Genomic DNA, 25,288 nt, shown 5'->3' on the forward strand with positions numbered 1-25,288 from the left:
GTAAGCAAAACTTAGTTCACAATAGTGAAATATTACTTAGGCAAATACTCATTTAGTAGGCATGCAGATAACTGATTTCACCTTCATTATAAGACTTGCATCTCTCATATTTTTAAGTTTAGTCCCGTAAACCTTGAATGGTCGAGAAATAGAGCCAGCTATTAGTGTGAACAAACAAATAATACGTCATCATTGATCAACATGATCTTATGTGTGCCATTATACCTCTTCTGTCAGTCAGATTGCAGATTGGCCACTAAAAGTGCATTTTTTTTTCTTAGAGGCAGTAATAAAAAAAAAATGTTATAATAATTACTTCCCTTATTGAGCCGTATAAATCTTCTACCCCTGACATTCAAAACTGTGGACCAATCTTGTTTTCCTTCTCATATCTTTCATTTTTAATCTTCTCCATTTCCTCAGGACTTATCTGCTTATCTGCTAACTCCTGGATACTCTTTGCAGTATTACTATAACCATCCCATTGCAACTTGACTCTCTTGGTGTCATTGATATCACCAATTTCCTCACCTCTGAGTCTCTTGATGTTTGCAAATACTTCGTTATCAGTGATATTAGAAGGCACCGCATTCTTACGCAAATAGTTTTGCTTTTCTTGTTCATATTTCGGGTCACGGAGCACAATCTTCATATGAAGATCAAACTTATCTTCTGGAATAAGCTCCCCTGTAATTGGACTTTTAACAAGTTTGACATTTGACAAAACTCCGGGTTTCTGCTGTGGCGGTTGTAGACTTTCCTGATTTTGTGATCTATTACCACCCTTCTTCAATCGAGTTTCCCCGGCACTCTTAATTTTCATCCCTCTTCTTGGAGGGGCAATTGGTTTCTGTGATATTGTGTCTACATTTTCTTCTTGCGATGGCGCAGGTTGTGAAGCACTTGATTTTTTGGGGGGTTTAGGAATGTAAGATTCGTCGTTGGTAAAATCAGGAGGCGCTTCTTCAAGTAAACTATTGGCTTTCTTCTGTTGTAGAGACCGGTAAATCAAATCATTCTTATTTATTGGTAACGGTAATTCGCTAAACTTATCAGTTTCTGTGAATTCCACTGTCGTAACGATTTTGAAATCTCCCCAATCAATCATTGCATACTCTAATTTGGCGTTTTCTTCAGCTTGTTTGGCCTTTTGTGCATCATTTTGTAATTTAGAGTTGTGTTCGGCCCGAAGATATGACTTTTCTAAAAGATATCTGGTTAATTTATAATCATCACCATCCACAGAATTCACTTTCTCTATTAATTTTTGAGGGGGATGGATGCAATTTTTGTATTGCTCGACAAATTTTTGGAAAACAGGGTTCAATCTGTGGTTGTCATTGAGGAACTCAAATTGCGGCTGGTTCAATTCAAAGACATGTTTCTTGAAATTCTTGAAATATTCTTCACTATCATTGACAGCACAGGTCAATGCTGATATTTTGATGGTTTCAAGGTCCGAAGCGTTGGCATACGGTAGCTTGAACATGAACTGGAACTCATCTGGGATAGGCGGTTTCTCTTTATTGTCATTGGCAACTTGGTTGGTATCTTTTGCTGGTGCAGCACTCTTATTAGCATTAGTACTGCTATTTTCCCGATAATCTTTTAAACAGAATTGGTAGTAACCAAAGAATGGGTCATCGAGCTTCAAGAAGGAAAACTTATCGCCCGATTCCCGCAACAATCTACTGGCAAACTGCTGGCCATTTCTCGCAATATATCCAGCAGTTTTCTCTATTGTCTCCTTAACCTTAGCGGGAGGGATAATTACACTTTCCGGAATCTCCCCGACTGGCATTTGTTTGTTTTGAGGAGGATGATAACTGCAGTAGAAAATTATTATGTATGTTGAGATTTATTTATCTTGGTGATTTATTTTTTTTTTTTTTTTTAATCTCTTCGCTCTTCATTTACCCGGCGACCGGATGCATGCTAAATTTTTCCTCAGTGATCTGATCCACTCCCCATCAGGAAGCTAAAACTTCTCCCTTTGTTTGTTTTCTAAAACATTATTGAAGAAAGTTTACTAGAAGTTTTTTTTTCTTTACTTGTTTACTGCCCTGAAAAATCAAAATGCACACAAATGGGTTGTCCAATACTCTAAAGAACTTGAAAAGTCTTGGGCCAAAAAGTGACTCAAGTCTTTTCGACATGACTCGCTTATCAAAAAGCCTTCAATTGAATGACTCGAGAAAAAAATCAAAGAAAGCCTCCGGAGACAAAGATCTTCTGTCTAGGAGAGGTAGTGTTCCTGAAAATACCTGCAGTGACACCGATCTTGAAGGTGATTCAGAAGCTGTGGATCTTCTGGAAATCGACTTTCCTGAAGGAGGGATAAAAGCATGGTGCTCGGTGTTGGGATCGTTCCTTGGGTTAACCTGTACTTTTGGAAGTATGAACAGTACTTCTGCCATTGAAACTTACATTTCTCGTAACCAGTTAAGCAACGTATCCGCGTCGGTGGTTGGATGGATTTTCTCGATTTACATGTGTATTGGGTTATTATGTGGGATTTTGACTGGGGATTTTTTCGACCGCAGAGGCCCAAGACCGCCAATCTTCCTTGGTGGTGTGCTTTCATTCATTGGTATGTTTATAACCGGTAGCTGTACTGAGATTTACCAATTTATTCTTGCATTCGGGGTCGTTGCTGGCTTGGGTAGTGCCGTTCAGTTTTCCAGCTTAATCGGGATCATTAGTCATTACTTCAATAAGAAAAGAGGAATTGCTATTGGTATCGCGACTATCGGGGGTTCTGTAGGTGGGGCCATTTTCCCAATCATGTTGAGAAAGTTGTATTCCAACTTAGGTTTTACCTGGGCAATGAGAATCTTTGCCTTTGTGGTTTTGTTCTTGGATATTGGTGCTTTTGTATTTATCACCCCTAGGTTCCCACCGAAGAAAAATACGAAAAAGGGAGCCAGTTTTTCCCAAAAGGTCTCAACCTTCTTCAAGAAGGTCTTGGATGTTGAAGCCTTCAAAGACCCACGATTCTCCTTCTGTGTTCTTGCCGTTACTTTTTCAGAAGTTTTTCTTGTGACCTCTATGACTTATTATGGTTCCTACGCTTTATTCAGAGGAAACTCGGAAGATACCGCATACTTGCTCATTACTGTTATGAATGCCAGTGGGATAGTTGCTAGAATTGCCGCAGGGTACTTATCTGACAAAGTTGGGAAATTCAACCTTATGACAATCATGATATTCCTTTCTTCATTGTTCTGTTTGGTCATTTGGTTACCTTTAGGTCACCTAACTGGTGGGTTATATGCCTTCTCAGTAGTGTATGGGATTTTCTCTTCAGCAGTGTTGAGTTTGACCCCGTTATGTGTGGGACAAATTAGTAGAGTGGAAGATTTTGGTAAAAAATACTCTACCTGTTATTTCGTGGTGGCTCTTGGAACCTTGGTGGGTCTTCCTATCTCTGGTCTTTTCATTGGTAGTAACCCAACTTCCAGAAATTACGATAATTTCATTATTTTCCTATCGGTATTGGGTTTTACAGGGGTGGTCTGCTGGCTTATCTCTCGATGGTATGCCGTCAAGTTCAAGTTGTGTATTTACTAAGGCAATAAACCAACTCCAAATTAAAGTAGAATTCATCAAATTTTAATTGGAATCAACAGAGAATATTACAGAGATGAAATCGACAAGTTTTTAGATTTTGCTGTGGAGAAGCTACCTTCAGGATGAAATACAAGGACTTTAAATATGAATTGTTAAACCCCATTGGTCGAATAATGCATAAGGTAATTTGCAATGATTTGGGCGTATATTCCGTGAATTAAAAAGGTTTTGGTAATATTCTGAATTAATGTAACACAGTAGAGCTCCTAGTGATAGTTTTGTAAATTACATTGAATAGCTGGATCTCATTTTTGCAATGTGATGCCCCATCACATAGAGCATCGCAATAGATGGAAATGATTAGCAGTATAGAAGTAATGTCTAATTTCTTCAGAAATGCTGCTGGGAGTTGTCAACAATAACTGCAGAAGAAGTCATCGACCCAAATCAAATTGTTTCCCAGTATTGAATTATTCCAATTATTTTCACAATTTTTTCTGAGCTGAAGATCTCTGTCTCTTTTGTTCCAATTGGCGACGTTTCTATGTTTATTCTGGATAATGAAGGCTTGAGGGGGGCTGTGAATTAATTTGTGAAACACTAAAATTAAAAATTAATGTGACCTTACCAGCTACAAAAAAACTCTTTCTCTACGGTCATATATTTGAAACGCTAAAACAAAAAAAATATTGATCTTTCACCCTTCAAAAAGCCAGAAGGTTTCATAATTTCTAAAGCTACCTTTAATCCGGAGAAAGAGTTGAACAAGCATATCGATTTTTTTTTTTCTTAATATTTCCTATTACCATTGTGGGAGTGATTCAATTATAGGAACAGTTTAGTATGCCAAAATTACGAGAGACGGTGGGAGGTGCCAACAAATATATTTAATTACCGAAATAATACATATTTTTCTTTCTGAAAGCTCACGATATTTTGATACAATTACTGAATACATCCAATTCATACTCACTATCTTTTAAGGTTTTCTTAACAAGCATATCAAATACTATGCTCATCTATCACTAGTGTACTACAACGTTTCTTTGTGTAATATGTTGCGGCTCCAAAAAATATTCGTTGATGAACATGGAAATGATACTTCTATCTAACAAAAGGCTATCAATAAGTATATACCTGATCCAAAACTAAGATACCATCCTCTAAAGAATTCTTGATGATGTAGGAATACTAGGGCAGTGTACTTTGGTTCGGGATATCTGTCCAATATTTCTGGTCCCTGGCGTTTAAAGAGAGGGGAGTTATCACAAATGTCAAATGGAATGTGGGAACAGAGTGAAAAATTGTGTACTACATGAAAATCATATCCGCAAATATTTGCAAAAAAAAAAAAAAAAAAAAAAATATATATTTACTATGAATGAAGAAAAATAGATAAATGCTTGGTATTCATCTGGGCCTTGAGAAAAGAAATGGAGATCCAGATGTTGGCGGTGGATTAATGCCTGGTTAGGGGCGCTGTGAAGGATAATTCCAAGTGAGAAAAAAAAAAAATTTTCTGCGTGAAGATTTCTAAATGAAATTTTAGAAGACAATCCAAATCATCAGGGAGAAGATAAACACAAGAATAGCCGTTGCTTGTTGTTACTTTCTGTACCATTTATAGAAATAATCAATTGTATAGCGCAAGAAAATTAACCAATAACTCAGGAATAGAATAACAAAATGGCGAAAAGTAAACATATTTCAAAGGAATACATCTCTAGTTCAGATGAAGGCCACAGTTCAGATGAGGAGTTTGTGTTTGAAGCACCTAGATCATATCAGAAAATCAAGAGTTTCAAATCACTTTCTTCGAAGAACTTGAAAGATAAAGAAGTTTGGCTTATCAAGGCTCCAAAAAATTTCAGATTCGATGGGGTCAAATCTTTCCCAATTTCCTTCGATGTTAATGGCACATCAGTGATCGAGAAGGATAATAAGAAATATAAAGTTGCAGAAGATATATTCCAAGAAACACTGATTGTGGCTGGAACTGACAAATCCTCTAAGAAGAAACAGAAAAAAAGCAGCATCAACATTGACAATAAGTACCGTGTTTTGTTACCGGCTGGCTCAAAGCACGGAAGTAGTGATGAATTGAAAGTCTCGGAGATTCCAATCAAAAGATTCTACTCGGTTTCTGAAAATGTCGAGATCCCGGTAATTCAACATAATAAAGTATTTGAAGCAAGAAAGGATGTCGAAAAGACATTGGGTTTGAGAATGAGACACTTTGCTACTGGTTATAACGAGGATGATTTCAAGGGCCAGTTAACAAGAAACTACGATGATTTATTGGATGGGGAAAGTGCCGAAATTCAGCATTCTAGAAAGAAGCAAAAGACTGACGAATCAACTGAACCCCAAGAAAGCACCGAAGTGAAGAAAGAAAAAAAGGAAAAGAAAGAAAAGAAGGAAAAGAAGGACAAGAAAGAAAAGAAAGAAAAGAAGCATAAGAAGGACAAAAAAGATAAGAAGAGCAAACAGGATAAATAATTGCATATCTTTATAAATGGGAAATAATGTTTTTATTATTCTGAGAAAAAAAGTTCTGTATCATTTTATTTTTTTGTTTCTTTTTCTTTTTTGATTTTATCTTCCTCACCATCATGTAATGTCTGTTCATTTTAAATTTTGTCAATACATTTGTACTATATAATAAAGTGTCTTACGATGTAGCCTTATCAATTGAACGTAATAATATTAATGCAAAGAATGAAAAACAAGAAATGACAGGACCAATGAAGGGATTTGTTTACACAGTAAACAGCCTTCCACACAAAATTCATAAGATAGATGTTTGATTAGCAGTTGGAAACATATAGTGAATCCATTTAGAGTACTGCCCTTCAAAAAAAAGAAAAAAAAAAAAAAAGAAAGGAGGTGAAACAAAAAAAAAAGTACAGTCCATCAAGAAGGTTACCTATCATTCTTCAAGAACTCCACATTCTTGTATTCCTTAGCCAAGGTCTTCTTTCTCTTTCTTTCAATCACCTTATCAACTTGTCTCTTCTTCATATGCTTGAACTTCTCTACCTGGATCAATTTCTGTTGATCCGCACGCTTCAAATAATGACCCTTCTTACCTTGTTTGATCTCATCAAAGTATTGGTTCTTCACTCTTCTCTTAACAGACATTGCTAAGTCCTTATTTTTAAGAGAATCCATCCGCGACTTTAGTGATTTCATCTGGTAATCTAAATCTTCCAATTCACCATACTTCAATATTTTTGCTGATTTAGGGTCTTTCAAAATCCCGGAAATCTTCTTGATTTCTTCATGACGATACTTGTCTAAAAATTGGTAATTCTTTCTCACTTCAATGTCATTGGCTTTCCCAAATGCCGGATCAAATCTGATATCCCCATATTTCAGCTCTTTGTATTTTGAAGTGTCAAGTCCCTGGATGCTTCTAATCTTCGGCTGTGGCTCTTTGCACGATGCCTCTGAAGGCGCGTGCTTATTTTTCTTTTTTCTTTCTGGTTGACCCATTTTTTTATTTTTTATTTTAGTGTTAATTTGTAATAAATATAGGTTATTGACCTTTGGAGAGGTTTATATCATGCTATTAAAAAGGGCAATCCATACATATAAATTAATTTATAAAAAAAAAAAATCTTTCATAAAAAAAAAAAAAAAAAAAACAACTATCACGTGGGAGATGAGCTTCTCATATATAGGGCCTTATACCCCTTATATCAAAGAGACGAAATCTGTTGGAACATCTTACTCCTAAAAATAACCAGCATAGTATCACCATAATAATGATAGCAGTAATAATGATTAATAATAAAAATAATAATAGCAATAATAAAATTAACAAAAATCTATCGATTTAAGGAGCTTTGAGAAACAAATATATCCAAAATCTCAAAATGAACTGAACTGACGTTGCGTTATGTGCGAATAACAATAAGAGGTCTAACCACCTTTACTCTTTTCTTCTTTTTCCATTTTCTTTTCCTTCTCACCTTTCCATCCTTTCTTCCTCTGTCTTTCTTCATAAGCTTTTCTATTGTCCAAGATTCTACCAACAATCGATTCCGTAGTAATGTTGTCGAATTTATGGGCACCCACAGTTTGCAAAATCCCTAGTTCTCTTTCTAATCTGTACACATCGTTTTTATCCGATGGTTCTGCTGAGTTATCTTGGGTTTCAAATTCTATCTCGATGGTTGGTCCATGGAACACTTTGATTTCGTCGACCCCAAAGGTAGCTTTCAATTTTGAAAAGTATGACTTGGTATTTATATATGGTGCTCCTAAAACCATGGAGTCAACGTAACGGCACTGTAAAACACAAAGGGATCTCTCAAATAACGACATGATTGGGTAATTCAACCCTTTGTACTTGCTGGCAGTATAATCATCAAGCACACCGACCACCACTTTGGCATTATTTTCCAATGCAAGAGAATGAACGGATTTAAGAAGTTCGATATGACCAGGGTGGAATAAATCAAAGGTTCCCGATAAATAATATATCGACGAAAAGCTAAAGTTAGAAGAAACCGTAGTGCCCTTGACAAAGTGTTTGAGGTCCCCAGAATCGGCAAGATTGACAAACACATCTGAACCAGGATTCAACCCTGATTGATCAGTAGCGTATTGATTATATCTTTCCACACTTTCTGCAGTTAACAAAGGATGACAGTAATCGTCATCAACGTTTTTTTCAAACGATTCGTAGGATTTGCTGTCAATGGTTTTCAAATGGTGGTCTTTGGTCATCAACAACATTCTGCCAACCAAATCGGTGGTACTGATACTAGGGGTTCTTTTAACGACCACGAATCTTCCCAAGTCTTTAACAATCTTATAACAATCTTCTCCATTGGCGTCGGTGGTAATATCGTCACCATGAACCGCATATTTACAATCGAACCCATCCATAAACTCGGGGTCAGTGACGTACGGGGCATCACCGATTGGTAAAGTACACCATTTGCAAGCCTGGACGGCCGAAAGACGCTCGGCAAGATTCATTACTGTTGGACCCTTGTTATGAAGGATTTCTTCGTCCGAATGGACTCCGACATAAAGTTCTTTTCCGATTTGGCGAGCCTGAAGCATCGCACCAGCATGGCCATGGTGGGCGAAGTCAAAGCATCCGTCGATCCAAACTCGGGAAGTTTTGGAGTCTTCTGGGGCAGGAAAAGACATTTAGTACAAAGGAATGTATTTTTGAGGGGGTTTTCTATGGTGGCGGATAGATCTGGAGCGCAGAGACAGGGAGTGTGTGTGTGGTTGGTTACACATGTATTTCCTGTCCTTTTTTTTTTTTTGTTCCACTGCGAGTCACGTTGCCACAGCTGAAAAAGTACCAAAAAGACGGTACTTTCCTTCCTGGCTATCCGCGGCAGCAGCCGAGGCCAGAGGTAATGCAATCTCTACGCTGTCCTTAGCATAAACTCAATTGAAAAAAAATCTATTCGACCCCACAATCAGTGCACTACTACTGTAAAACAGAAAATGAAAAACTTTGAAAGAAAAGCTGAGTAAAAGAAAACGAAATAAAGAAAAATTAGAAAAAAGAAAAAAGAAAAGAAAAAAAAAAAAAAAAAAATGAAAGAACACCAGAATATCCTTCACATCTTATCAAGATGCCTCCTTTTGATCCCCATTCGTAGCTTCTCTTTCAGGCGTCTCATGATCGATATTCTTATCTGCCCCTTTAGTTCGCTCTGGAAAAGTCGGAGTACGATCAGTATCGTGTTTTAGTTTCCCCTCGGCCTTATCCAAATCAGTTCGTAGTCTTCCCAAATAATCAAGGTTCTTTTCCTTTGTCGTCCTCACAAAGTCTTTGAGTCTGCGTTTTATAAGCCGTTGGCGCCCTGTTAGATCAATTATACTCAGCTCATAGGTCAAAATTAGATCGTACTTTCTGTGATTGTAGTTCACGATGTCTTCTCGAATCGCACGGATATGCTCGTCCATGATCTCGTCATTGTCCTTGTCCTGTTGTGGATGTTTGTGCCAAGAAGATGATGATCCAGGATCTGAGTAAGGCCCCGGTGTTGGATCCATGATTTCGGGATTGCGATTGAGGTTGGTAGCAAACGCTTTCTGCGGCTGATGCTGGTTTGGAACTTTGCCTATAGGGATGGTATGTGGGTTGACGTTTTGGTGATGGTTGATTGGGTACTGGCGATAAGCGGCATCAGCATCCATAATGCGGGGATATTTTTCGCCAGGAAAATATCGATGGACATTATTACCGGTGATACTCTCAATTGTTGGCATATTTAATAGGGACGGTATTGGTGGCTTGCCTAGAAGATGGTTTGAAGACGGTCCTGCAGATGACCCACGAGCAGCCGGATAGATGTTGGCATTGGCGCTATTATTTACGATGGGGTGGGAAATCGAAGACACTGGCGGATTGATGGCGCTTCTTCTTCTTTTTATTGGGAGTTGATAATTTTGGGCAGAATTTATTGGCAAATGATCTCTTGGATCATTAGGTTGGTGAAATGAAGGATGGGGGTGATGATGAACGTGATAATGGTGAAAGTGATGCTGCACTTTACCATCGTTGCTGTTGTTATTATTACTATTGCTATTATTTTCGATGTATTGATCGGACAAATTATTGTACTGATAAGGCACTAGTTCAGCTTGTGTCTGAGGTCTTTTCTGTCGTGTGGGTGTTGTGGTTGATGATAATAACGGAGGTGTTATTGCAGAATGATTGGGACGATTAGTCAAGGCGGTGGAAGATGGCTTCGGAGTATTTGGTCCTGGCGCGTGTTTTCTTGTTGGGTATTGCTGTGACATTGCCAACTGTTGTCCCCGAGTTGTACCTTGAGGATATATAGATCTATATATATTTAATAGTTAATTGCCGTAGGAATTGGCCAGGTCGATCGAAACATTTATGGTAAAACAGAAGAAAAAGAAAAAAAGAAAAAGGTCCGGAGAATCTTAGGCCCCCAAAGGCAAACTTTTTGTTTAATTATAACTCACGTGCAAGGCGAGGCAGCACACAAATATTACCGCAAATGATCCTTCCCACTCCAAAAGCCTTCTTTAGTTCAGCAACTGTTATCATTAGTATTATTGCGATGGGCTGTTTCAAAGAGTCTGAATGATTCAAGTTGGTAAGGCTGTAACCAATGTTACCAATATCATCTCGTTGATGATGTTTGTGGTCTTGATGGGTTGCAACAAAAAACACACGATCCTTGCACCACACCCCCATGACTGACTATTCCGTGCAAATTCCTGGCTACGCTTCGGATAACAGGGGGGAAGATACCAATGTTTATTATAATTATTATTATTATATATATATAACAACAGAAAGTAGTAATGATATAATAATAGTAACCATAATAATATTATTCTTAGTAACAACATATAATAACATATAGTAACATGGAACACATACACATGACAAATATAATAAGAATTCTTTGTTTATAAATAAAACAACCTCAATAGTCAGAATGCACCCCTTTTCCATTAGCACACCCTGTGTTCCCAAAGGAGAATTTTCGGCCAAAGAGCGAGCCGCCCTCGGTGTTTCACCGACATCTTCACCAAACTGGGACTTTTAGTTAACGACCTCAACATGAATATGCCGTTTTTGGAGAGGATTGATTCTCAACCATCTTCTCCACTGATTGTATTGCCAAAGGGCTTGTAAATAGATAGATATTCCAATAATGTTCAATAGCTTTCCTCCGCTGATCCACAAAGCAACAGCTAAAAAAAAAAAGGGGGGCGTGTATCATGCTGTCTACGCCGCCGACCCCCTCGTTCCAGCCAATGAAACATCGTCACAATCTTTTTTTTACTAGTACACAGTATATGCTAATGGGTGCAATCACTAATGCCAATCATTCTAGGATCTTCTGCTATTGCCATTCCTTTTTGTTGGGCTACCATTGACAATGATATCAATTCTGTAATTGGTTATAGCTTACTTCAGATCTATGATCATATGAAAAGTTCAATATCAATATTAAAAAAACCTTAGATAACTCAAGTAAATAGTTGTTGTTCTGGTTATAAATATAACAAACACTTCCATCCAATCTTTTGTATTTGAATTTCCTAGCACATATTATCACTGTAAAATAAAACACCTGTGGTAATCGAAATTTGTAGTCTATCTCTCTATTTCCTCTCAATTCTACCATACTTCGTGACAAATCTTAGCCCAACAATTCTGTATCTCTCTCTCTCGCGGTCTCTCTCTCTTTTTTATTTTTTAGTAACCTTCTGTCTCCGCCACGCAGTAGCCATATGCTTTGATTGAATGTAATTGCCTCAGAAGCAATATTCTGCAAGTTCGTAGGCTACTCATAATTGCTGCGAACACCCGTCCACTTATTAAGTATATAAATACCCCCCTCTCCTCTCTTTATTTTGATATCTCTTTATTCTTTTTTTCTCTTTCTTATTATTCATAACAATTATTGTTTTATAACTTTTTATCTTGCTCCTCTTTTCTTTTATCAAAAAACAAACAAAAAAAAATTCCTCTGATTTTTCATTTCATAATGTCTGCTGTTCCTCAAGTCAAAGTTTCTACCAACAAGGCCTCATGGTCTCCTTCCACTTTGAATTCTAAGTTTACTTATGAATCTTCCACTGTCACCAGAGACCTTGCCACGAACTCTTTCAATGTCACTTCAACTGCCATAGATTATGAATTCAAAACCGATTTGAAGGTTGGTAAAACCGGGTTGTTGTTAGTTGGTCTTGGTGGTAACAATGGTTCCACCACTTTGGCGGCAATTTTGGCCAACAAACACCAATTGAGCTTTGAAACTAAAGAAGGCACCGTGAATCCAAATTATTATGGTAGTGTCACTCAGTCGTCTACTGTTAAGATTGGTGTTGATCCAGAAGTCGGTAATGATGTATATGCTCCTTTCAAGTCATTGGTTCCTATGGTTAACCCAAACGATTTGGTCATTGGCGGTTGGGATATTAATAGTGCCAATTTGAAAGACGCCATGAAAAGGGCCAAAGTTTTGGATATCAACTTGCAAGAAAAGTTGGCTCCATACATGGAGCATGTCAAACCTTTAGCATCTGTGTATTATCCAGACTTTATTGCATTGAATCAAGAAGCCAGAGCTGATAATGTTGCTAATGTTGATGCGAATGGTAAAGTCAACACTAATGACAAGTGGAATGATGTTGAAAGGATTAGAAATGATATTCAACAATTCAAGAAACAAAATAATTTGGATAAGGTCATTGTTTTATGGACCGCCAACACTGAACGTTATTGTGATGTTATTCCAGGTGTTCATGATACTGCCGAAAATTTCCTCGCCGCGGTTAAATCTAACCATTCTGAAATCAGTCCATCGTCTGTGTTTGCCACTGCTTGTATTTTGGACAATATTCCTTATATTAATGGGTCTCCTCAAAATACGTTTGTTCCTGGAGTTGTCGAATTAGCTGAGAAACATGGTTCTTTTATTGGTGGGGATGACTTCAAGACTGGGCAAACCAAAATTAAGTCTGTCCTCGCCCAATATTTGGTTGAAGCTGGTATTAAACCAATTTCTATTGCTTCTTATAACCACTTAGGTAACAATGATGGTTACAATTTGTCTTCTCCAAAACAATTCCGTTCCAAAGAAATTTCAAAGCAATCAGTGGTGGATGATGTGGTTCAATCCAATGAGATTTTGTACAATACCTCTTCTGGTAGAGACAAAGTTGATCATTGTATTGTTATCAAATATCTTCCAGCGGTTGGTGATTCTAAAGTAGCTATGGATGAATACTACAGTGAATTGATGTTGGGGGGACACAATAAGATTGCCATCCATAACACTTGTGAAGATTCTTTGTTGGCTGTGCCATTGATTTTGGATTTGGCCATTGTGTGTGAGTTATTGACTAGAGTACAATACAAAAGAGCTGGCACCGGAGAGTTCAAAACCTTCTATTCAGTTTTGAGCTTCTTGTCGTACTGGTTGAAGGCTCCAATGACCAAACCAGGGTTTGATCCAATCAATGGATTGAATAAACAAAGAGCAGCGATTGAAAATCTCATAAAGATACTTGTTGGTTTACCTTTGGGAAATGACTTGAGATTTGAAGAAAGATTGGTGATTTGAGCTCGCTATCAATTCAAAGTCTTGTTCCATATATGTCTTTTTAAACATAGCTGTGAGACTAGTGTTGTCGTTTTCTTTGTTTTGTTATTTTTATTTTTATTTTTATTTTTATTTTTATTCTCATTGATATTGTTCTGTTTATTATCTTGTTAGTTTTGCTTGAGTTAGTCTGTACGAATTTGCGAAATAAATATTCTAAACCAAGTCCACCAATGTATTTATTCACTTAGGAATCTTTGGTCAATTTTAAAACATGATCGCCGAGAAAGTAACGATCCTCTAGTAATTTTTTCTCAAGCCGAGAAAATGCACCCTGGTGATTAGTGCTGATACCACTACGTTTTGACAAGCACCAGAAGTTTAGTTTTGAGGTTTTCATTATATAATTTCTAATTAGACAAAGAATAATCATTTTAATTGAGAACCTCCATGGTCTTTGAAAGACCCATGAATTGGGTGCAGATGAATACAGGGTGTGACACCCGCATATGCAGAATGGACAATCTTCTCGTATACTAAGTTAGGAACAATTGGAAATGATTCAAAAGTTAAATCAAAACAACAACAACAACAACAACAACACTGGGGTCAATGAAATAACCTTTATAGAAATGTTGTTTTTGAAAGAGATCTTTTAACTCTAGGCCTCATATTCAATCCTTAATAACCTTCTCCTCCCTCCCTCCCTCCCCCCCCTTTTTTTTTTTTTTCTTTTTTTCCCTCTTGCCAATCCCACATGATTTGACCTAAATGAATAGGCCATACTGGTTGTGTGGATGACCCTTATCTTCTAATTAATTAACAAGCCTATCTTTATCATATATATATATATATATACCACGGTTCCAATATTAACTATAAGTTAACAACTCATTTACAAAAAGCCTCTAACAGTACAAATAAATACTACTGATAAAAAGACGACACTAATCAGAATTAAGCCCGCTATCAACACACCATTCCCACGGGTCTTATTACTTTCTATTATTTACCTTATTTTGGAGGGTTTGTGTCCAAAATTATCTCATCCTTCTAGTAAAGCTGCCTATTCGACACCATTTAACCACAACAGTAGCTTGCTTACCAAAAACAGCCACTGTCAGCCAAATCTTACCGCCCAGATATTAACAGATCCTCAGCGTGTTTGTGCTTTTTGGTTCAGTATCGTATATCGTTTTTAGATCATCGCTGCTCTCCATTTTGTTGTTGTTATCCGTTGTCGCCTGTCTAGATTAATTTAAAATATTTCAGTTTCATATCCAACAAAATCTAAAATTCCTTTCTCTTGGATATCATTTTCTTGATCTTGTTTTCTATTCTTCTGCTTTGCTGGATTATTTTTAACAGCACCCTTATCTCCCTTCATTCGGCCCGCACATTCTTTACCAGTAAGATAGATGTATTCCAATACTTCTAACAAAAGGTCTTCCATTAATTCTTCTTCAAACTCTTCTTCTTCTAACCTAACCCCTTCTCGCCAATGCCTGTCTTTAACCGATTCTTCGGAAAATCATGTCGATCACGACAATTTGTGCTTGTTGATTAAACAATTTTTTTACAACTCCGCCCATATCATCACTCATCACAGAAGCCCCAATTCTTATTCTACAGCTACTACTGGTGGATCTTGTTTTCAGCACGAAGAGAATCATTTTAATATTAAGGAACTAACGCCCCAATCATTTCCGGACTTAGCACTATGGGAATCCAAAATAGCTGATACTCCATCATCATCTCACGATAAAGAACTACTACCTCCGTTGATCATCGAAGCGTATCTTGACTTACGCAGATTGAACAGCTTGAAACAAAAAGACGGCGAGTATATATTAGTGGTTCAAGATGAACAATTCCAAGAACACCAAATCATGAAGTTCACTGCCGCTGGCCTTAACAACAAGAAACAAAAATCGGAAATTGTTTTAGAAAGGTGGTTGATAGATATATCTTTTCCAGAAGATGATTATATTTTGAATTTACGAAGCAATAATCAAGAAATTTCTCTTCATGATATTTATGAACACAGCTGTCAAGTTTTGCAAAGTTTAACCAAATTTCTTTCTACAAAGAATAGTATCACAGACCTTAAATCCCGGGTTGGATTAAATAGCGACGGGTTATCGTCCTTGATGTCCATCAATTATCGAGTTTTGGAACCTCATGCGAAAATATCTTCGAAAGGAAGGTTTAGTTTGAGCAAATCGTTGATTCCGTCCCATGTCGCGGTATCACCAACGTCTAATGCCAATAGTAACTTTCATTTGGACAAACATGTTTTTGATACTTTATTGACCCCTTTAGGAGATATTACCATTACAGGGTCTTTCAGAAGAGATTGCCAAATTTATTTACAAAAAGCATCTAATCCAACGGTAAATTTATCCCAACAGGCTAAAACCAACGGTCATACGAATGCTAGCCTTCCGAGTGCGTTAGATGGAAATGTCACGTCAAAAAATTCGATCAATTATAATGGAAACCATAACAACTCCTCTTCTTTCTCTTCGTCTTCTTTTTCATTAGCAAGACGTCACCACAGATTATCAAGAAACTTATCGTCGAATTCTGTGTTTTCGTCTTCATTAAACAAAGAAGATATGACTGGCAGGTCAAGGAATAATTCTAGTGTTGCAACAACTCCGGTCAACTCATTCAATAAAATGGCGACGCAAATGAGTGCTTCCCCTCAATATTACCATTACCAACAACAAAAATTCCCGAGCCAAGTGCAAAACAGTAGCTGCCATACTCCTCTATTTTCCACCGGATCATCCACCCCAAACTCAAACTTCAACAGATCGAATTCAAATGTCTCTTTGGCTGCTATTTTGCGAAAATCTCAAAGCAATGGTTTTGGAAGCTCTTCTTTTAGTATTAATAATCCCAATAATAATGGCAATGTTATCGGTATTACAAATAAAAAAAATTCATCTACTAGTTTAAATAAGAATAATGGTCTTACTCAATTAGACTATATCTATACTGGCGGTGCTCTGGACAACAGCAAGACTAATATTGATCGCCTTGTTCCACATACTGGGAAGGGACTAAGATATTCTTCTTCTTTTAGTTCGCGAGAAAGGAGAAAATCTTCAATCGGAACCCCAAACTCTGTCTCCGGAATCAATCCAGGCACTCCAACAAATGGCGTTTTCTTCAAGCAAAATTATAGCATGAAGGTCCAAACTCCACTTCGCTCATCTTTCCGCTCAATTGGATCTTCCCACAGCTCTGGAGCTTGTGAGGACTTACTTTGTGCTCCAGACCATCATCCTACCATAAATAAGGTGGATCTTAGAGATGATGAAGCTGATTTACGAGATTTTATGAATCTTTTAGACACTAGTGTCGGTGAAGGATTTTCTTCATTGAACGAGTTCAAACCTCAAACCAAAAGGCCCTCGATTTTGGTTTCTCCAAAATTTTCAAATAATGAGACAACAACATTCCTTAGTTTGGGTATGCAAAAGGAGAATTATAAATTGCATAATAATAATAGTACCGATTATATTTCGAAATTGGAGAAATATGAAAGCATGAGGAAGCCAAATTCAGCATTAAGTGAGTCATTATTCTCCAGCTTTGCGAAACTTGAACATATAGATCATAAGTATTATAATGATAGTCAAGCTTTGGGTATCCTTCTGCCTGTGATCCCAGTTCCTGGATCTATTGGATCGGGTGACAATAATTCTTATTCTCATACTGCTTCTGTTGTCAAAGCAAACCAGTTTCCATTATCAAATCACCGTGAAGGTTTTTTGTTTAGCCCCGATGGTTATAACCGCTCTGTTTGTGATGGTAGCACTACAGATGCTTATAATAATGTTGATAGTTTACCGTTCACGAAAGCAGTAAAGCAGCATTTATCTCAATTAGAACATCTACCATATTTTTCTAAAGTTTATGGCCAAACACATAACGGCTTTGGAAATTATTATTATTCATCCGACGATCGTGCTAGGCCAAGATCATTGAGTTTTGTTAACTACAGTCTGAAAAAACTTCATTACAATACTTTGTCTTTTCCAGTTTCTGGTGGATCGTCCATAACAGATACGTTACTGAATCCTGGAACTTCACCAACTAAGAATCCAAAAATGACAAGTTCAATTGTTTCGCAGAAATCTTTGGTGTCTCAGCCAGTTATCAAGATGGATGTGGTAAACGTATATGCCAAGCTAGAATTTGGTGTAATAACTGGCTTGGGAAATGGAGATGAGAAAACTGATTCAGGAAAATATGAGTCTGATAATTCCCAAAATATCCATGAGATAACAGCTCAAGAAGATGAATTGATTTTTGAAGATTATTGATCTGTCAACCAATATAGAGGCAGGGACCGATGCAGCTCAATAATTAGACTCTTTTTTTTTTTTTTTTATTAAATATATTCTTTGGTTTTAATTTCTCAGGCTTTGAAGTTATTCTTCAGTACGATCTTATGTCGAAAGCTGTTATTGGTGATAAAAAGAATCAAAAACATGAAAAAAAAAAAAACACCACAAATACTTACATCATATATATAATGCCATATTTCCACAAGGCTTTTCAATTGAATAATAAATTGAATAATAATGCACATAATTATTTTTTATTTACTATCTTTTCTGGTCTTGTAGGCTTTTTTTTTTACTTTTGACAGGCAATGCTAAACCAGTTATGCGCCTGTCTATTATACACACAATTTGAGCATTAATTCCTTAAAGGTTGGGATGAGTAAAGTATATCATTTCCAAGAGAAAAAATATTGGTGACATGAATGGGTGTAAGACCCTTGTGAATACATCCTTATCTTAACAGAGCATTAACGTGGTTTATGTATCCTAAATCTCCCCGGCATGTCCGGTGGCATGGACGATTTCTCCGGGGCATCATCGCCCAACATGAGAGATTTTTGTATAAATATCCCCCCCGGAGAGCACTTCTTTACAAAAGAAAAGAAAAGAAAGTAACAGAAACACCAATCACACACACACACACACACCACTTTCCAAAAAGTCATTCTTCTCTCAAGCAAAAGAAGAAGAAGAAGAAGAAGAAGAAGAAAAAAAATATAAAAAAAAATATATTTTAAATATGTGGGACCCTAGTGAATATTCGACGATCGTTACTAGTGTATGCGACGTTATTCCACCTGGCAACTTATCTGACTCTGTGAACTCCCGAAAGAAAAAATACTTCTTTGATGAATGTCGAACCATTGGGGAGTTAAACGAGCATATGGAAGTGGTTTCCTTGCTCACGGATTTACTCGATGCTAATCGTAGCGACAATCCACGTTCGGAGAAAAATAGCTTGGGTCCAATTAAGATTAATAGCAGCCAGTGGCTTCAAAGTAAAGGAGATAAGGAGTGATGGTGGTGCTGCTCTTGTTGTTACTATATCATTTATATCATTTTTGAGTTCCGTCAAGTGACTTCTGGGCGTGGGTATTGGTTTTGCGTTATTTATTTTCTTTCTTTCTTTCTTATCGGTGATATTTGGGATTATGGGTTACAATTTGCGAGCGATTAGCTGCTTCATTCTTTTTCTTTTCTTTTCACTTTTTATAATTTTTTTTGTTTCTTCTTTGTGTAAAAGTCTCTGCAATTTTATCTTTAGAAATTCTTAATGGAAATGATAATATTCATCACAATTAGCTAAAGTACGTAAAATAAAGAATGAATCAGATTTCTGGGCTTTCCCTTATTCTTATCCAACTAATAATTCTCTTGATAGGGCACAAGCTTGATTAAATATATTGTTATGGCTCCAGCAGTCAGTTCACCGTTGCAAGCGGTTTTCCGGACACTTGCCAACACAAAATTGAGAATTACTGCAGTATCTTCCCGTATCAAATATTATAGAAATTTCCAATACTCATTAGTGAGAAGAGGGTTCATGTACGCTTTTCTTTGGCGGCCCAACGATAACATTTAATTCATTGAAAAGTACCTCATTCCAGCTTCTTCTCCAGTTGAAAACAGTTTGTAAAGGCACTGATATCTTTCTACTTTGCCGCCTTGTAGGTCGGCCTTTACTACTACAACTAATTTGTCAAAATCTCTAGTACATACTTTAATTATGATGTCTATACTATCCTCTAGGTATTCTTTCCCTCAATATCTCCTACATATCTGGTCTAGCCAACACCAGAGTCATCTCCTAGCGCTATTTTACATTCCAAATCATTTCATTGGGATCTGTATAGAACCTACTACCTAATACGTCCGCTAATATCCTGGACCTTTTCAAATCCATACTGAGGTGCTCTCTGCACAAAATGTCACATTACTGTATTACCCGATCTGGGCGTACCCGTTAATTCGTTCCCCTATTCGCCCGAAAATCCCATCACGTGCATTTCATGCCGAAACTGAGTGTACATATTAATTATATATATATAGATAGCTTGCTTCATTTTACTTCTAGTTGGTATGAGTAGTTAAAGTGTATGAGATATATATAAAGATCACAAACGAAATCAATACTCTTTCACATCCACTTTCCTGAGGATCTATTCATATCTTACTTACAATAATAATGGCACATTCTAGTTTCTCAAGTGCACCACTCTGTCAGCGTGTATTATTTCTATTTGCTTGTGTTTTTACATTTTTCGTTAGCTTGTTCCTAATTATTCGCGATGAAAATTACAGTACTTCAATCAGCTATTCAACCACATCGGCAGCTTTATCCTGGGTGCCGTTGAATTCAAATACCACCATAAGTTATCCTGCAAGATACTCGGCATTTTCCCCTACTATTGAAACCGTGACTAGACACAATGGGAGTCTCGGAGTTCACCAATATCGTGGCCAGACATTGTATGTCTCATATGATGCTTGTAATCCAGCTCTTTTAAAAGCCTCATTAGAAGAAGAGCCACTTTACAACACTACCCTGAAGATGTTTGTCCTGGATGATGTCATTCCCATCGTTATCCGTGGAGGTTGTCAGTTTAAAGACAAAGTCATCAACTTACAAGACCTCGGAGCTAAAGCGGTAATTGTTGGAAATGACATGAACCAACCAAAACTAATTGAAATGAGGGCTGATTTCCAACTTAAAGACGTTATCATTCCCGCACTTTTCGTCTCACAAGCCGCTAGGCTAGATTTGCATCAAACAATTTTCAGAAGTGATGATATTATTGAAATAACGTTACTGACCTCCCAAAACGTTCCTTTGAGAGAGCAAAAATTTCTATTCTACATAATGGGGCTCATTTTGATATCCGTTTCTTTTGCTACAGGCTATGGTATTCATCTTGTTCGAGCTGAGTTAAAAAATTCAAAGAAAATTGAATCTGATGTTAACATTGAGCTTATTCCAGATGTGCTGTACAAAGAACAAGAAGCAAACGTCTACAGCAATTCTAATTAGAGTGTTTTTAAACCAATATAAGTTTATATTATTTTTAGATCTTCATGCACTGACCATGAGATCCTGTTTGTAGTACATTTTAATGGAGATATTTTACACTACATTCTTTTTCATTTGTAATAATTTCTTATACACGTTATGTGACTATCATCAAGATATTATGTATAATCATAAGCAGTCAGCATATCTTTACATTAAACTCAGTTTATCCAAAAGAAAAAAAAAAAAAAAAAAAATATTCTATAAGTCCAATCTAATAATCTTTATAAGCCATATCTTCAATATCTTTTAACCTCTTCATCGTCTTAACATCACCTTTAAATCGTTCCTTTAACCGATCCATCAGTTCATTGACCCCAAAATCCTCAAAGATATATGTTTCATAAACCGTATTAGGATAGTAAGTCACCACCTTCCAACAAAGCGAAATGGTTGCCGTGGCTACGGAATCCTCACCCCAAAGATGTCTTATCATAATGACTGATCTGTACGAAGGAACAACCGCTTCTGTCATATTCTCAAAGAACAACTTCACAATTGTGTCATTCTCTCTGTCACGAATCACTTTGTAGAAAAACTGCCAGATGCTCACAGTAAGCAGCAATGGGACGTCTTTGCTTAAAAGTGTCAACATTGGTTTCAAGAAATAATAAGCGGCCCTTGAATCCTTTGATTTATTAGGAGTGTCACCAATGTACTTAGTAACGATGGTAATAATACCTTGGATGACTTGCTCCGCACAAGACTTACTGACTTGGTCAAATGTATCATCATCACAACAAGCCTTGGGCAAACAATCATTAAATAGTCTTAATAAGGTTTTCCAAAAATCATCCATATCGGCTGCAGGAATTTTGGCAAGATCTAATCCTCTCCACAATAAGACAAAGTATTTGATGTTAATTTTATCAACAATCGATGTTGGTGCCGAATTGATAGTTTGAAACGTAATCGAAAAAATATCAATATTCTGCTCAGTGGGGATATCTTTGACACAGATTGGGTGATTATCTAAGATGGTACCAAAGAATTGGCAAAGATACTCTAACATCGAAATATTCTCTGCAAAATTTTTTTGTGCTATCACTGGCTTTAATAATTCTATCACCACAGGAAGAGTCTTAAAAATATTAGCTTTGTATAAACATATACTCTTTGCAGAAACATTGGCTCCAGTTTTATCAAAGTAACCACGAATAAATAGAATGAAATATTTTCGATATCCAGGTCTAGTACAAAAATAATCCACCATCAAGGGAATGGCATTGGTGGCTTCAAATTCTTGTTCAAACCCCCCATTTTTGCCAAGGTTCTCTAGAATAAAGAACACTTTTTCGTGTAAAAAAGATTGGGAATCTTCAAGGACCGGAACGAGCAAAACGTTGAAAAAATCCCATTCTTTCACAATTTCATTCAAGATTTCTCGTTTTTCAGCACCAATAAACATAATAAGAACGTTGAGAACTTTATAGGCATTAAATTTCACATCGTCGTTTTCCGAACTTAACGCCAAAGAATAAATCTCCATTAAAAACGTTGGATGACTGATCAAATGATCCAGCCTTTTAGACTGTATGATGACATTTGCGAGGAACATTAAAATGAGTCTTTTAAATTCATCTTCAGCCCCCGCAAGCAATGTTGAAAAAGTAGAGTAGTATTCTTCATTTAGTTCGAAGCTGGCAAGTGATAATCCCACGCAAGCATTCATCAACCTCATGGCATCCTCATTCTGCAATTCTATGATCTTGGGGACAAAGAAATTGAGATAATCACCGTGGCACAACGTATCATGTAACCTTTTATGTTGCGCAGTAGATTGTCTCAATATATACTGTGATATGAAGAAGAACTCTACTCGGTCCTCTTCACAGAGAATCTGCTCTTTACCATTAGATTTCTGGAGCACGTCCTTTAATTTTTCCATCTTTTTTGCAACATAAAAAAAAAAAACTGTGTCATCAATCATCTTGGAAAACTCATTGTCTGCACAATGAGCACGATAGAAATTGGCTACCGGAAGTTTAAGTTCTTGGTTATCGTTATTTAGAATGATGAATAATTTATTGACCAAAGACCTTTTTTTATTTTGAGGAATCTTTGGCAAACAAAAGTCAAGTAAATCAGTCATGGCCTGCACCTGCTCCTTATTAGTGATATTGGCTGATTTCCAATTATCTAAGAGGTAGTTTATGAATTCCGCGATATCAATTCTTTGGTCAGTACTGTTTTCATCCTCCCCAGATTTCCATACCCGTTGGCGTTCACGAAGATAAAGGAATTCAAAATTCCTAACCACCAAAATATCTTTTGGGTAATCGCTTTGGCGGACCATGGGATCCGTTTGATTTTTATACATATCAAACAATTCTCGGATAATAAAAATATTTGACGCTAATAATTGCCTGACCATCTCCATATTCAAATTTGGATTGGTTATCAAGAAGAAATGGAGAAAGTACTGAAGATGATATTGGATTTCAAAAGAGGAATTGAGTTCTTGGGAAAGGTAGCACACCCAATCCCGTAGTTTTGTAGAGACTTCTATCTCCACAAGAGCTCCAATGGATTCTTTGTGAGCATCAAACAAACATGACAAATACTGTAATACGCCTATGATCACTGGGGTCAGATGGAATGTTGGTTTTGGAGCTTTGGGTTTTTTGAACAAGCCTAATGCCTTAGAGGTTGAGCTAGGATACTTTAAAGATATCGGTTTTAGTAGATCACAAATAATGACAGCTAACTTGGTATCAGGGATAACATTGGAATGCAATTTTGACAAGAGTTCAAAGCAAAGATACATGCTTTGGAGATTGGAGGGATTCTTTAATACTGGAATCATAAATGTTTCAATGATCCACTGGTCAAGGGCATTTGTCCGATAAACTGCATTACCAAAATACAAGTTGAACAATTTTTTGTAAGGACCAATAAGATCAGGATCCTCGTTGGTCATGATACCCCAGAGATATTCGGCAAGTCTATAGTCCTTTAACAATCTCATTTTCCCTTCCAAAGACAACTTTGGATGTAATTTTTCAAACAATAACGTTGCTTCTTTAATATCAAGGTTATCTTGTTTATCGTGAGTGTATAGCCCTTCTAAGTAGACCATCACTTCGTGCAAAAGATTTGACTTGATAATATCATCGGGGCTTGGAGAAGGATTGAAGGAATACAAATCAACCAAGATTGGTAAAGTAGACGAGTATATTTGGGTATCATTGGCGGAGTTTGCAAGAATCAGCAGTAGTCTACCAATACCTTCGGGATGGTTGTCTTTTGAAAGAAGCACAAACTCTTTAACGGCGGATCGGAATGATTGTGTTGTCATGGGTTGGCAGTTGTCGCTGAGCCATCACCGATCAGGAAAATATATACGTAATAGTGATGATAATGATATGTGTTAAGGGACCAATGGGTGCCAGTTTGGGAAGGACGTTGGAGTACTCCAGCACGGATGATATCACTGCCGGTTCGGGGGGAGCACCAGCCATCCGATACGGCAAGGTCGACGGCAACGAATTTGGCCATCCCAGAACCTCAACGCTTTCATCAAATGTAGATTTCGGGGAATGATAAGAATGTTGTCAAGAAGAACTCTACCAAGGCCCTTCTCAGTGATTGATATATATTTAGTGAAGTAGTAGTCAAAACTTTTTTGACGTATGTGAGACAACGCATGAATCATGCGCATATAGCAGAAATAAGAAGAAGAGGAAGAAAAGGAAGTGCGATACCCACGATACTGGATTACAATCCATGTCGATACTCCACCGGCAGTAGGGCAGTGTCATCGTAATATTTCCCAGTAGGAGGTACTGGGAATATTAATGGGAAAAGGGGGAGGGCTGGGCTGCGGGAAGGTCAGGGCAGGGTAACGCACTAATCTCCAGAAGACAACCTGCAGCTGGCCGAAAGCGGAAATTCTGCGACGCTCCATTTGATAATCTTTGGGGGGGAAGCGAGGGGAGGGTGACGACCAACTATCAGACACCCATCACAGATTAGCATGTGGGTGATATAGTGTCTATATCTACTTATAGATATATACATATATATATATACCCCACCAGAAGATAATGAAAATATTAGCACTGTAATGGCTATTTCGTATCGTAGAATCTCCGTAGTTCTCTATTGTCAGTGACTGGGCATCGCCAATCAATCAACCTGGCTTCCGGGAACACTCTAGTATATAGCGTTATCAAACCTTTTTTTTTTTTTTTTTTTTTTTTTCAGTATTAGTGCAGGAA

General features: G+C 37.2%; 12 protein-coding genes across 12 annotated transcripts; 7 read left to right on the plus strand and 5 right to left on the minus strand. All coding sequences in view use genetic code 12, as the record gives it.

Moving 5' to 3' along the window:
* Positions 1–355: 355 nt before the first annotated feature.
* Positions 356–1,801, minus strand: PRP21 (Prp21p; the record flags this gene model as incomplete). The annotated part of the gene is made up of 1 exon (XM_064995328.1): positions 356–1,801. The coding sequence occupies one exon, from the start codon at positions 1,799–1,801 to the stop codon at positions 356–358; it is 1,446 nt and encodes a 481-aa protein (XP_064851400.1).
* A 275-nt stretch (positions 1,802–2,076) lies between these two features.
* On the plus strand, positions 2,077–3,570 carry DASC09_017260 (MCT family MFS transporter; the record flags this gene model as incomplete). The annotated part of the gene is made up of 1 exon (XM_064995329.1): positions 2,077–3,570. The coding sequence occupies one exon, from the start codon at positions 2,077–2,079 to the stop codon at positions 3,568–3,570; it is 1,494 nt and encodes a 497-aa protein (XP_064851401.1).
* Positions 3,571–5,256: 1,686 nt separating this feature from the next.
* RPA34 (DNA-directed RNA polymerase I subunit RPA34) lies at positions 5,257–6,069 on the plus strand (the record flags this gene model as incomplete). Its single annotated transcript, XM_064995330.1, has 1 exon — positions 5,257–6,069. One exon carries the CDS (start codon positions 5,257–5,259, stop codon positions 6,067–6,069), a length of 813 nt encoding a protein of 270 aa, XP_064851402.1.
* A 423-nt stretch (positions 6,070–6,492) lies between these two features.
* Positions 6,493–7,065, minus strand: RRP36 (rRNA-processing protein RRP36; the record flags this gene model as incomplete). The annotated part of the gene is made up of 1 exon (XM_064995331.1): positions 6,493–7,065. The coding sequence occupies one exon, from the start codon at positions 7,063–7,065 to the stop codon at positions 6,493–6,495; it is 573 nt and encodes a 190-aa protein (XP_064851403.1).
* A 429-nt stretch (positions 7,066–7,494) lies between these two features.
* Positions 7,495–8,736, minus strand: ECT1 (ethanolamine-phosphate cytidylyltransferase; the record flags this gene model as incomplete). The annotated part of the gene is made up of 1 exon (XM_064995332.1): positions 7,495–8,736. The coding sequence occupies one exon, from the start codon at positions 8,734–8,736 to the stop codon at positions 7,495–7,497; it is 1,242 nt and encodes a 413-aa protein (XP_064851404.1).
* Positions 8,737–9,171: 435 nt separating this feature from the next.
* On the minus strand, positions 9,172–10,350 carry DASC09_017300 (uncharacterized protein; the record flags this gene model as incomplete). Its single annotated transcript, XM_064995333.1, has 1 exon — positions 9,172–10,350. The coding sequence occupies one exon, from the start codon at positions 10,348–10,350 to the stop codon at positions 9,172–9,174; it is 1,179 nt and encodes a 392-aa protein (XP_064851405.1).
* A 1,730-nt stretch (positions 10,351–12,080) lies between these two features.
* INO1 (inositol-3-phosphate synthase INO1) lies at positions 12,081–13,661 on the plus strand (the record flags this gene model as incomplete). The annotated part of the gene is made up of 1 exon (XM_064995334.1): positions 12,081–13,661. One exon carries the CDS (start codon positions 12,081–12,083, stop codon positions 13,659–13,661), a length of 1,581 nt encoding a protein of 526 aa, XP_064851406.1.
* Positions 13,662–15,058: 1,397 nt separating this feature from the next.
* Positions 15,059–17,977, plus strand: DASC09_017320 (serine/threonine protein kinase regulatory subunit; the record flags this gene model as incomplete). Its single annotated transcript, XM_064995335.1, has 1 exon — positions 15,059–17,977. One exon carries the CDS (start codon positions 15,059–15,061, stop codon positions 17,975–17,977), a length of 2,919 nt encoding a protein of 972 aa, XP_064851407.1.
* A 763-nt stretch (positions 17,978–18,740) lies between these two features.
* On the plus strand, positions 18,741–19,019 carry DASC09_017330 (uncharacterized protein; the record flags this gene model as incomplete). The annotated part of the gene is made up of 1 exon (XM_064995336.1): positions 18,741–19,019. One exon carries the CDS (start codon positions 18,741–18,743, stop codon positions 19,017–19,019), a length of 279 nt encoding a protein of 92 aa, XP_064851408.1.
* A 1,167-nt stretch (positions 19,020–20,186) lies between these two features.
* DASC09_017340 (uncharacterized protein) lies at positions 20,187–21,029 on the plus strand (the record flags this gene model as incomplete). The annotated part of the gene is made up of 1 exon (XM_064995337.1): positions 20,187–21,029. The coding sequence occupies one exon, from the start codon at positions 20,187–20,189 to the stop codon at positions 21,027–21,029; it is 843 nt and encodes a 280-aa protein (XP_064851409.1).
* Positions 21,030–21,282: 253 nt separating this feature from the next.
* DASC09_017350 (uncharacterized protein) lies at positions 21,283–24,366 on the minus strand (the record flags this gene model as incomplete). The annotated part of the gene is made up of 1 exon (XM_064995338.1): positions 21,283–24,366. One exon carries the CDS (start codon positions 24,364–24,366, stop codon positions 21,283–21,285), a length of 3,084 nt encoding a protein of 1,027 aa, XP_064851410.1.
* A 62-nt stretch (positions 24,367–24,428) lies between these two features.
* Positions 24,429–24,611, plus strand: DASC09_017360 (uncharacterized protein; the record flags this gene model as incomplete). Its single annotated transcript, XM_064995339.1, has 1 exon — positions 24,429–24,611. One exon carries the CDS (start codon positions 24,429–24,431, stop codon positions 24,609–24,611), a length of 183 nt encoding a protein of 60 aa, XP_064851411.1.
* Between the last annotated feature and the right edge of the window lie 677 nt (positions 24,612–25,288).

Source organism: Saccharomycopsis crataegensis, assembly GCF_037102585.1.
Source record: "Saccharomycopsis crataegensis DNA, jcf7180000000073, whole genome shotgun sequence".
In the NCBI taxonomy this organism is placed as follows: Eukaryota; Fungi; Ascomycota; class Saccharomycetes; order Ascoideales; family Saccharomycopsidaceae; genus Saccharomycopsis; species Saccharomycopsis crataegensis.